We start from the raw sequence: 12905 nt of genomic DNA on the forward strand, positions 1-12905 counted from the left end.
AAAAAAAAAAAAAAAAAAAAAAAAAAAAAAAAATTAGCTGGACATAGTGGTGTGCATATAGTCCTAGCTACTTAGAAGGCTGAGGTGGGAAGGCTGAGGTGGAGGCTGCAGTGAGCCGAGATGGAACCACTGCACTATAGCCAGGGTGACAGAGCGGGCCCCTGTCTCAAAAAAAATAAATAATAAAATAAAATACGTAAAATATCTCTGCAGGTAGACAAAGGTGGTAATGTAAAAGCAGAGTTATATTGGATTGACTTAGATGATGAATTTTTTTCTCATACTGTTCTTTGATATTTTGTCATTATACTAAGTATAATTGATGAGGAAGAAATGACAACAAAGCTTTCGTGTATAGAATACTTTTTACAGATTTACTGAATAATGTATACTTTCTGTTCACTACCTTTTAAAATGTAACTTTAAGTCTAAATTTTACAGACTCATGGAAGATAATCTAAACTATTTTTCTTGCCATTAAAATGTGCATTTTGGGGTATTTTTTCCATAAAAATGGATACAGGAGAACTCAATAACATTCCTCTTCCTTCTTTCCAACTCTTGTTTTTCTTAGGCATTACCACAGGAGTCTTGGTTCGAGAACACAGCAATCTCTCAAATCTGGATAAATTCTACTTTGCTTTTCCTGGAGAAATTCTAATGCGGATGCTGAAACTCATCATTTTGCCATTAATTATATCCAGCATGATTACAGGTACCTTGAGAAAACTGATGTTTTCTGTATTAGTCCATTTTCCTACTGCTATAAAGAACTGCCTGAGACTGGTTAATTTATAAAGGAAAGAGGTTTAATTGACTCACGGTTAAGCATGGCTCAGACGACCTCAGGAAACTTAGAATCATGGCAGAAGGCAGAGGAGAAGCAAGGCAAACTTCTTCACAGGCGGCGGGAAGGAGAAATGCCTTATAAAACCATAAGATCTCGTGAGAGCTCACTCACTATCACGGGAACAACATGAGAGAAACTGCCCTTAAGATTCAATTACCTCCACCTGGTCTCCGCCTTGACACAATTATGGGGATTACAATTCAATAGATTTCGGTGGGAACACAAAGCCTAACCATGTCATTTTCTATAATTATTTAAAAAGATTTCACCTAAGTTGTTCTTTTCTAATTATGGGAAAAATTGAAATGTATTAGATACATCACACACTCACACTCTCTCTCTCTCTCTCTCTCTCTCTCTCCCCCCCCCGCCCCTACCCCACCCATCTTTCTCCACCTCTCTCCACCTGGAATGTCTATATTTGTTTCTGTGGAAACATCTCGCTGTTTTCAACATGGCATTGCTTTGTCATATGCTGTGCCTATAGCACTGTCCACCACTGCTCAAATCTTCATTTGACCAGCATTTGATGTCTTGGGAGGAAAATGTCATTTTCAAACATACTATAAACAAAACACTCTCTGTGCATAGAAGAAAAAAGAGGCATATTTGGTCACTGAAATGTTAGCTAGTGTCCTCAGGAAAAATATGGTTGTCAATTTTGATCATGTTTTCAGTCATTCACTCATTTACTTCCCAACTGCAGCTGTGCTGCCCCGAGCCTCTCAGCAGCTGCCTTCAAGATCTCTCTACTCCTCCCCTACTTTCTACTCAAACCCAGAACTTGCTACATACGTGCCCTACATATTTGCTGTGGGGACCAGCAGTCAAGTTCATATTGCAGTGTTCCTTTAAAGACCAAACTTCCTTATGTAGATAGAGATGAATTTGGTTTACAAAAATGTCATTTGTCTGGGTGTGGTAAGTTTCTCTGCATTGCATACTTTCTTGCACCTAGCTTAACTCTGGTAATTGGTAAAACCTGGCATGACAGTAGCTGGTGTTGCTGGCTTGAAAATCAAGGTTTTACGTAAACATGAAATTAGAAGTCGTGACATGTCCCCTTCTAGAACATGTTTCTCCACCACCACTGTAAAGGCCCAGGACTGGACCTAGTAGAGTACTGGACATTGGTGAGGGGAAGGGAGGGTGGGGGTCAGGATCTGCTGCGTTCAGCAACCGCATTGCTTGAAGAGCTGTCGCATTTGGCCTTTGAATTTCCCAATCACCAAACTCCAAACAGACTAGAGTCCCTTGGGAGCTCTGTCTTTAATTGGTCTTGATGTTCTTGGCTTATGACAAATGTAAAGAGAACGTTTAATTATTTTATGAATATATTTAATTATGTTTGGAAATGCCTGTTTTTTTTTTAAGCCGAGCAGCCTGAGTGACACAGTAGCAGACCAATTGTTTGTCCCATATATTTGTTTGTTTAAATTGTCATAAGCATCCAAAATTGGAAAGATTTCATGTAAATATCCAGATTTCGGGCTTTCTTCTGTCAGGTCAGGGGTGACGGGGATGAAGATCTGGGAACACTGGCCCAATATTTCCACTCACCAATAGTGGTCTGAAACCAAGAGAAAGCTACTCCATTTAGCTGGAGGAAATGCATTTGAGAATATCACAGTCTCCACCACTTCCTATTGTCCAATTCCTTGTCCACTTCACTCTTATACTACCTGTCTGGCCCCGGTAAGGATTGCAGCTATAATCCCTTAGAATCTTCTCCATATCAAAGATTTAAAAAAATATTAAAAAAAAAACAAACATGGGGTCTTGCTATGTTGCCCAGGCTGGTCTCAAATTTCTGGGCTCAAGCAATCTACCCACCTTGGCCTCCCAAAGTGCTGGGAGTATAGGTGTGAGCCACTGCACCCAGCCAAAGATTCTTAATCTTTTAGTGGGCTCCTTTGAGAATTCAATGAAAGCTTTGGACTTCTTTTCAAGAAAAACATGCATAATTGTACATATATACTGTATTTTGCAGTGTTTATGCACAAGATGCATAAACCACCTGATGAGCAATACTATTTAACTCGTGTCTATGAGGGGAAATATAGAAGCTTGATCCAAGTTATGCAGCAAACCCAAAACTCGAGTTTTAGAAGAAAAGGTAAAAATACATGTATGAATATACGAATTCTGTAATATCAGATGCTTGAAAATACACACCACTCTTGGCAGTCAATAACAAATGAGTTTTTTTGTTTGTTTTGTTTTGTTTTTTTCCGGGAAGTGTAGCCTCTGGCCAGAAGCCAGAAACAGGTACTTCCTCTAGTGAGATTTTTGCAATCTGGATGTTTTGTGTGTTAGCTCAACCTTGCAAATAATCTAGGAAAATAATTTACAATTCAGCATTCCATTGACAGCCCAGCTACTTTTGAAGCTATAGTATGGGTCAGGTAGTTTCTCCACTTTTCCTTCACCAAATCCCAGCAGCCAGTCAAGAACTAGAGACAGCGAGCAAAATCACCACACCATCTTTTGATTTGGGGCAATGAAATAGTCAAAGATTCAAGGGACATGAACAAAGCAGGGCGGGGACATTTATGGCATATTCACGTTTTAAATTGTCAGATTACAGAGGAAGAGCAACAAGACTAGTGTTGGCACAGTTACGGGAAAGTGAGTTCATTCGTACACTTTCAGTGACCGTATAAAAATTGGAACAAGCTTTCTAGAGGACAGTTTGGAGCATGTTCTAATCTCCTCACCTAGTAATTCTGTTTCTCAGAATTGACCATAAAGAAATAAGCAGAGATAAGTTCAAACTGTTAAGTACAAGGATATTCATGGTAGCATTTTTTTATAATGGTGGTAAATTATAAGCAACCTAAATGTGTAGTATACATTTAGGTATACTATACTTAAATACAGTATACATTTGTATACTTGTGTATTTGCATACAAATGTATAAATGTATGCTATGTATACAAATTTATATTGTATACTATGTGTACATAGTATCATTATTTGAATACTAAGCAACTATTAAAAACTTGTTTTAGAATCATATTTAATGACATGTGGAAACATTCCCAATATAGCCTGAAATGGGAAAAGAAACCAAATTACACAACAGGATATCGTATACAATCCAAATTTTAGTAAAATTGGATAGAATACGATATCCTGCTATGTATATACATTTTTGAAAGCTGTGATCAAAACCAAAAGATTAACATTTTGATCTGGAAAGTAAGAAAACATGATCCTTTGTGCTTTCTTTACATTTTCAAGTGAACATGTGTTTTTGTTTGGTTTGTATTTTTAATGAAAGAGATGGGGATGGATTCTGCCCTAAGCTCCTCCAGTTCTACCTCTGGTCACTTCCCTGCCCCATCTCTGCTCTCTGCCCATGCCAGCTCAGTGCCACCTTTACCTGGTATGTAGCTCCTTCCTCCAAACCCTGCAATAGTCCTCAGCCTCCCCACAAAGAAGATGGCTGTGGAAAACATACAGGAAGGGTGGTTTCACATTGCAAACACCCTCATAAGTCTGCCAGGCTGGTAGCTTAATGTATACAGCTATTTGGCCGAAGGAGGATGCAGGTGGGAAGCTGGGGAGGGTTGAATGAGTCCCCTAAGGATACGTAAATTAGAAGCAGAAACACAGCTGGAATTCAGACCCAAGATTAATCATCTGTGCTCCTGCCTAAAGGAAGCTCTCTCGCCAAATTAAAAGGTAGAAAAAAATCCTGTCATCAAAGCCTCTGGTGAGATTTTAAAAATATTTTATAGCTTTTTTAAAAAAACAGGAATAACCCCCTTTTACATGCTGGTAAGATTAAGAAGTCATATTTACCATGGAAATTTGAATATAGACTGGCTATTAGATGGTATCAATAAATTGTTAATGATTTCTTTAGAGATGATAATGGCATATAGTGGTATAAGAAAATGCCCTTACTTTTTAAATGTATATGGAGTTATGAAATGACATAATGTCTCAAATTTACTTTAAAATAGAAAAAAGGAAAGAAATGGCACAGTTGATATAAAGTCAAGACATTTTCCAAGACAGACATTGTGGGTACTAATAGAAACTACCCATAAATTACATCCTAAAGAACACACTCATGCCATGCCAAGGAATATCTGTGCTTGGGGTCTGCTAACACGTAGGCTTGTAAGTCACATTTATGTCAAACCACCAGAGAAATAACAGGAAATAGCTTATGAATATGCCTGAGAATTGTGGCACTGGAAAAATCCTGATCCATGTCTCAGCAGCCAGTGAGTTTAAATTCAGGTCACATTTTCTTTAATACCTCTCAAAATTAAATTGTCATGATTGGAGCCTCCTATGATCAGCACAGGAACAGAACAGCACCTCCAGTCCCACTCCCAGAGGTCCCCTGAGCATCCTTCCCTGATGCTAACTTTGCTCAGGAAGAGATTCCAGCTCTTCCACTCCAGCCTCTGCCACCCTTGCCTGAGCCAGAAGCACTAGTGGGCACAGCTCCACCTCCTGGTGTCTGCTACGGCTGCCACTACCCCTGTGACCTGAGGAGTTCCCATCTTTGCTTCTCCATCCTAAGACAGGAGCAGAAGCTTGAGTGCAGTGAGACCACGCTGCTACTTAGGATATAATCTTTGTCAAAGGTAAACCAAAAGCAGATGAAACACCAATGGTGACATCCAGCTGTTTCCTAAGGGGCTCCCGGGGTCCCTTAAGAGGGACGCCCCACTTCTTAGCTGCCAGCTTGCCTCTAGGAGGCTGGGACCAGCTCATCTCTCCACTGAAAGTGTTCAGAGAGTCCCTGCACCACAGATCCCAGAATCTGACATCGGGTTCTAAGAAGGAAAAATTCTACTGTCACACAGGCCATCCTGTTCTGACCTGGAGTGACCTCTTCCTGGAATGCTTGCCATTGTGGAAGATCCACCTCAGAAAAAAACCCCCTCACAGCCACAGGGGGATAGTTTTTCCTCGTGGACCCCACTAGGAGCCTTCAGTAGAATCCATACCTTAGGACCTGCTGGGTTATTGCAACCACCCTGCTTGCAGAACTTGGGAGTATGTCCAGGTCAGTCCATGCCAGTTCCTGCGCACATTTCTTCCTCCAGAGCAAGGAGAAGCTCCTTCCTAACCATTCCTATGATATCGCAGCTCTGGATTTCCTATAAACACCTGCTCAAACAAAGCCACACACAACTCCTCAAGAAATAGCACCAGTTTGCAGCTCAGTGGATGTCCAGCCAAGCAGATATCAACCCAAGAAAACTCCCTCCCTTCCCTCCTCTCTCCCCCAGGCCACTGAGTATGAGTCCTAGTAATGATTCTGCTTCCTGGGCAAGTCACATTACTAAACACTAGACATCAGGAGAAAATATTTGTGTTTTGTTTATCAATGACTTTCAGTTTCCACCAGACGCTGGTTGGGTGATTGGATTTACAATTGAGGAACTTCTCCAAAGATAAATTTAACACTCTACCCTTGGAAGATTAAAAAAAAAAAAAAAAAAAAAAATCTGCTCCAGACTTTTAGATGATTGTTACTACAGTTTTCATGTCAGGATTTCAAAATTTTTAGGGCATGACCTCAACCATAAGATCAGAGGTTTTCTAATACTTTTCTTTTGGAGAGGGTGGGAAGACAGGGTCTCATTCTGTGGTCCAGGCTGGAGTGCAGTGGTACCATTATAGCTCACTGCAGCCTTGAACTCCTGGGCTCAAGCAATCCTTCCACCTAACTTTTCCTAGTGGCTGGGACTACAGGTGGTGCACACCACCATGCCTGACTAATTCTTATTTTTGTAGCGATGGAGTCTTGATCTATTGCCAGGGCTGGTCTCAAACTCCTGGCCTCAAGTGATCCTCCCACCTCGGTCTCCCAAACTGCTATGATTACCAAGTAAAAAAGTTTAAAGCCTTATAAAAGCTTGGATATATTCGGTATTTATTAAACAACAGCCAGATGTGGAGTACGTATGTGAGTCAGTTACCTTTCAAGCAAGGTTTTTCTATAAAGGGTCCAATAGTAAATATTTCAGGTTTTACAGGCCCTGTGTTTTTTGCCCAACTACCCATCTCTGGTTGTCATGGGAAAGCAGCCACAGACAATATGTAAATGATTGAGGGTGACTGTGTGCCAACAAAACATTTATTTACAAAAACAGAAGCCCAGCCTGGAGCTGACCCCTGCCCAGCTAGACTCTAACACTCCAGATGCAATCTAGTTGAGGGTGAATCCAGGTAACAAAATAAACTACCACATCAGGGAATGAGTACGAATGCACTGAAGAGACTGAAGAATAGAGAATCAGCAGAATCAAGTCCAGTTGGTGATAGTTTTAGAGCACCTTATTTGTAAACTCAGGCTTTACAGCAGACGACACACTTAAATCTTTGGTGCTGGGGAAGGCTTTTTTTAAAGGCCATGTATTCATTTACTCAGAGGCAGCTGTGTATCTGGAAAGAATCCCACATCCTCCAATGAAAAGAACCATGCCACGTGCCTCCCCGAGACAAGGTTCAGTTTTATTCAGCTAACATTTGTTAACTCCAACTGCATGAAAACAGACTAACAGAAAACCACATATAAGATGTGAGGCCCTGCCACTCACATGGTCATGGAGCTGAGGTCATCTGACAGCCAGGTCCAGGAGACCCTAGTTAGCAAGAATTGTAAGACTTGAAGATGCACAGCACTTCGTTGTCCAACGTGCTATTAAATATAAGCCTCTGTTCATAAACATAGGTGGCTAAGAGCATTTAATGTCAACTTTAGCTATGGGAGAGAAGTATGCATTCTTTTCTTGAAACGTTCATGGTCTGTTGTGCAGTTTAGTTTTATAAAAATTGCCATTCAAGGTGGTTTATAAACTTAAAACTCCATGCTGGGTAACACAAAGTTATTGGCTAAGACTGTACAGTCTGAGAGTGACCTTCTTGCCCCCTTTGCAACATCTGGGACCAGTGGTGTCTTCCTGTACTTTAAGTGCTCCTTTCCCTAAGATTATCAAGAATTTGTGTTAAGTTGGAATACAGCTGTTGAAGCAAAAGGACTTATTCTATCAATTTGATTTCTGTAATGCCTGGCCTCCAAAGATGAAGTGACCACATAGTGTATATGGAAGAGTTCCCATAATGAACATACCATTTGCAAGTAATAAAATGAATAGTGGCAAGAGATAAATATGTCCTGCCCTCAGATAGTGAAACCCAGAGGATCCGCCACACATGAGCCTACTTTCTGACTAAACAAGTACTAGACTTGTTCATAGCTCTGTTCAGCTGTAAGATAACCTAATTGTATTTCTTAAAAAGGGATTCTAAGGACCTTCTATGTACTGGATTCATGGACCTAGGAGACCATTTATTTATTCATTCCATCCTTAATAAGCCAGGCTCTGATAGACACAAAAGATGTAAAATTAAGTCTTATTTTAGCAAGAAAGAGTACTTTACAGTGCTGTGTGATAAGCACTTTCTGGGAATGAGGACAGTGGAGGGGACATTGGGAGGAGCCAAGGAGCCATTCTGAAGGAAGCATAGAAATCAAGTGAAAGGAAGAGGAGGGGAATACCAGGCAGAAGAAAACAACAACTTTGTCCTCCCAAAATAGCTTCTTGGGAGGACAGTGGGACTTGAACTGGAATGCTGGAAACATGGGGAAGAGGAATGGGATGGAAGAGGTGAACATGAGGCTTTATTGGCCTCGTGTGCTTTGCTAAGGGGACTGTACTTGAGCCTGTAGATGAGGGAAGCAAGTTCTAGCAGTGACTCCCACTTGTGCCATTCTCTACAGAGGGACACCTGAACAAGAATCCATCCTAGAGGGGCAGGAGAGTCTAGTGGTTAAGAGCACAGACAGGAGCCATACTTCCATGGTTTGAATCCTGGTTCTGCCATGGATTCGCTGTGAAACCCTGGAAGTTACTTAACTTGTCCTCAGCTTTAAAATAGGGACAATAATAATAATAATGTGTCATAGAACACCTAGAATGCTATATAATTTTTTTTTTATTTATTCTTTTTTTGTCTGAAACTTTCAGAAGTTCCTATAAAGTACTTGAATTAGCAGCAGAATCTACAAGGACAATATTAGAATTGAGCTACACAGATATGAATGCACCGAATGCATTCATTCTGGAAATGAGAACAATATTAAAAGGCTTGCTCTGCCATCAGTGTGTAAAGTTCACCAGCATGTAAGAAGCTTCTGCCTAGAAATCTGAGATACCAATTTTATGGATAAAGAGAAACAGAGACAGCTCAGTCATATTTAGGTTGTGGCAAAAGCCCAGGAAAGTCTCACTGACCCATTAGCTAGCTGCTGCTGTCAGAGCAATCATACGGACTTTGGAAGAGAACAGTGGAGTTCCTCAGATCCTCTGGGGTGTGTTTAATGCTTTTATTGGACAATAAGTTCAGGGAGTCAAAAAGTTCATGGAGTCTTCTGAAAAAATGGTCCTAACTACAAATACCACTATGTTCCATAGCAATGAAAAAAATGTAAAAATGTTAAAACAGCTCCTGGACTGCTGAAACGAGGACATAGCCCACCACTTATTTTTATTTTTATTTTTAATATTTTTTTTTTGAGATCGAGTCTCTGTGGCTCAGGCTGGAGTGCAGTGGTGCGACCTCAGCTCACTGCAACCCCTGCCTCCTGGATTCAAGGGATTCTCTTACCTCAGCCTTCCAAGTACCTGGAATTATAGGTGTATGCCACCATTCCTGGATAATTTTTGTATTTTTTAGTAAAGACAGAGTTTCACCATGTTGGCCAGACTGGTTTTGAACTCATCACCGCAAGTGATCCACTTGCCTCGGCCTCCCAAAGTGCGGGGATTACAGGCATGAACCACCGCGCCCGTCCAGCCCACTGCTTCTTGATGCATGTTTTGAACATCAAATGTGGACCAGCTGACAGATGCTTCAAGGGGATCTTTAGCTGATTCTGTTCAAAGACCAGTTTATTTTGTTAACATCACCAAATAGCCTGGAATGCTGATATTACCTATTTTAAGGGAGTTCTTAATGTCGCTAAGAAAAGTAGATGTTATAGGTGACACATGCACAGAAAGATATTTTGCATGTTCCCCTTTGCCTCTTCCCTTCCCTTTGAACATCCAGGGAGTACTAATCCAGGTTGAGAAATTTCCCTATGCCCTGGATTAACAAAGTAAGATCATATCCTGCCTTGTTTTCCCTGGGGAATAAAAGAAACATTTTGGAATTTGAAAATTACGAACCTGTTTATTTAATCCTAATAGTAGCCCTATGAAGTCGTCAAGTAGGTGGGACCTTAACTCCATCTTTAGAGATAAGGAAACACGAGGTTGAAGACAGATTAAGCCACTTTTTCAAGATCACACAGATCATAAGGGCAGCACCTGGGACTGGCAAGTTTTGTTCTGGCAACACGCTGCTGCCAGTGGGTCAGAGCCTGGGAGAGAGATCCAGGGCAGGCAACCATACTTAAATGACTGTTATTCATTCAATCAGCATGTTTATTGAGCATCTCCTATGTGCTGGGCACTGAGTATACATTTGTGAACAAGCATGTGTCGAGGTCTCCAACCTTCATGGAGCTTAAAACTTAGCAAGAAAGAGATGTAAAATAATGAACCCATGATAAAAATTGTTGAGACATGATATGCACAGGATGCCAAGTAAGGAAATCAGGACTCCCGACTCCCTGGTTTAGCCTGGATAATCAGGGAAGGATTCTGAGGAAAGGTCTTAAAAGGCAAATGAAATGTGAGGACGAGCACTCCAGGTGGACAAAAGTGCCTGAAGGCCTTCGGGTGGGAAGGAGCTTGGTCTGTTCCAGAAAAGGCTGGAGGAGGTGACAAGACAGGAAGATGGAACAAGGCAGGGCTGGAGAGGCAGACAGTGTCCCCTCTGCAAGGCCTGTTTGCCAAGGTAAGGATTTTCTCATTTTATCTTCAGTGCCATTGAAGAGTTATCCTCATACATAAAATGACCTGATTTATGTTTCTAAAAGATCTCTTTAGTGACCATGTAATGAAGGAATGAATGAGGGAGGGAATGAATCAGTTAATGCTTGTTGAATGCCTTCCATTTGCTCAGTGACACACGTCATCTTTATCATTTATTCAGGAATCATGGAGGCTGTTTACTGAGAACACACTTGGTTCTGGGCACTGTACTAGGCCTGTTATAGACATAATTTCTAATCCTCACAACAGCTGTGCAAGCTGAGGTTGTTCACTTTGTTCCTCACAACCTTAAGATGATAGAGGCATTTTAGGTCCTCCAATTTATAGATGGAGAAGCTGAGTCTGGGAGGAGGCTGGGATTTGAGCCCAGTCTGTCCCACCAAGCCCATGCCTTCTCTCTGCGCAGGTGGCCTCTCTGCTGGTAACAGAGACAGGAGTCATCTACATGGTGGATTTTACCTTTACGCAACAATGGGTTTGGATGTGGTATCCATTCAAAATGGTGTAACACCACCAAATGCCAGACCTAAAAGAACTTCCAATAAGGGATTTAATTTTGATACCTTAACAACAATGTGGAGAGATTGTCACGAAAGCTTTGTTCTCAGTGGGTGGTTGCTAAATCAGAGAGCTCTAGGAGGAGTCTTTTGCCCTTGGATGTTTATTTTTAAAACATGCTATTGTTTAGCCAGGCAACTGCTTCCTTTGGAGTGTTTTTGTAAAAAGTTCAGATGATTACTGCTTTGACTGGGAGCCAATGCACTTGCTCATCAGAGCCTTATCCTGAGGTGAAGAAAGCAAATGCCTTTTCCTAAAATAAAGAGCTAGCAGGTGCCCCTGACTTCCAAGGACAACCGGAGATTTTATCCCTGTTTCTAGGCCACAGCCCAGCCTCAAAACTGTCCCAGGTTCTAACGGACAACCCTGGGCTCATAGAACCCAGGCTCATGGAATCCTGCTCTTCGTTTTCTGCCCTTTTCAGGTACTACCTGTTCCATCAAGCCTCTGCTGGTCATCTAAATCTGGTGACAGCTCAGGTTCTTCTGAAAGCCCACAGTACCTATTCCCTGCACCAGAGCTTCAAAAAGCATCTAGTTTTTAAACTGGATGGAGCAAATCCAGTTGTTAAAATTTCTGATGTTACAGATTAATAACCTTTGTAAACTATAAAGCAAATTACTAGAAAATTATATTAAAAATAGACATACAAAATACTAGCCCCCTCCCCCTTTTTTTTTGAGTTGGAGTCTTGCTTTTATTGCCCAGGCTGGAGTGCAATGGCGCCATCTCAGCTCACGGCACCCTCCACCTCCCAGGTTCAAGCAATTCTCCTGACTGACTCCTGAGTAGCTGAGGTTACAGATGCATGCCACTACACACAGCTATTTTTTTTTTCAGTAGAGACGGGGTTTCACCACGTTAGCCAGGCTAGTCTTGAACTCCTGACCTCAGATAATCCACCTGCTTCAGCCTCCCAAAGTGCTGGGATTACAGGCATGAGCCACTGCGCCCAGCCCCTATTTTTTATTATTACATTCAACAGAAATAAAGTTACTGTCCAATTACTGTAAACATTTTAAATACTCACTGTTGATTTTTGTGCAGATGCCATCACAACTGCTTAGTTTCCTCTCATTTATCACCTCCCATAGGACAGCTTTCAGCTCCCTGGAGAAATGAGTTCTGATAGTGAACTGTAAAGAGAGGGGGTCCTCTAGACCTTGCCAGCCACCAAAGATGGCCTGAGAGCAAGAAACCCAGGTGGCCATTGGGAGTAAAAACTCAGAAATAAAGCACAAATGGTTTACTTGTTTGGGACTAGGGTGGGCCAGCTGTCTGACGTCCCACCAGTTATAGTCTAATGCCTGGATTATCATTCTCACAGTCAACATTCATTGAGCTAGAGCACAAGTTCTCACCAAGACAATATCGTCTCCAAAGCAGCAAAAGCTGTTTTTATTTGGTGGTGGTGGGTTTGGGGAGAAAATCTTACTCTTTTTATGTAAAAACAACAACAACAACACATGTATCATCTACTGTATAACCAGATACACAGTTTGTGGTTTTAGAATTTCACAGGGGTGGTGATTAGGAAAAAGGCTTAGAGGGGCAGGGTTTGCACAACAGTAATGACAAC

The 12905-nt window shown here is 41.4% G+C and overlaps 1 protein-coding gene across 1 annotated transcript in view; it reads left to right on the forward strand.

Moving 5' to 3' along the window:
* SLC1A1 (solute carrier family 1 member 1) overlaps positions 1-12905 on the forward strand; it is an 86211-nt gene that overhangs the window by 45830 nt on the left and 27476 nt on the right. Inside the window, exon 2 of the mRNA XM_017496974.2 lies at positions 575-715. Within this exon, the coding sequence (XP_017352463.1) occupies positions 575-715 (141 nt within the window). The remainder of the gene's footprint in view (positions 1-574; positions 716-12905) is intronic.

This window comes from Cebus imitator, unplaced genomic scaffold (assembly GCF_001604975.1).
Source record: "Cebus imitator isolate Cc_AM_T3 unplaced genomic scaffold, Cebus_imitator-1.0 Scaffold227, whole genome shotgun sequence".
Taxonomy (NCBI): Eukaryota; Metazoa; Chordata; class Mammalia; order Primates; family Cebidae; genus Cebus; species Cebus imitator.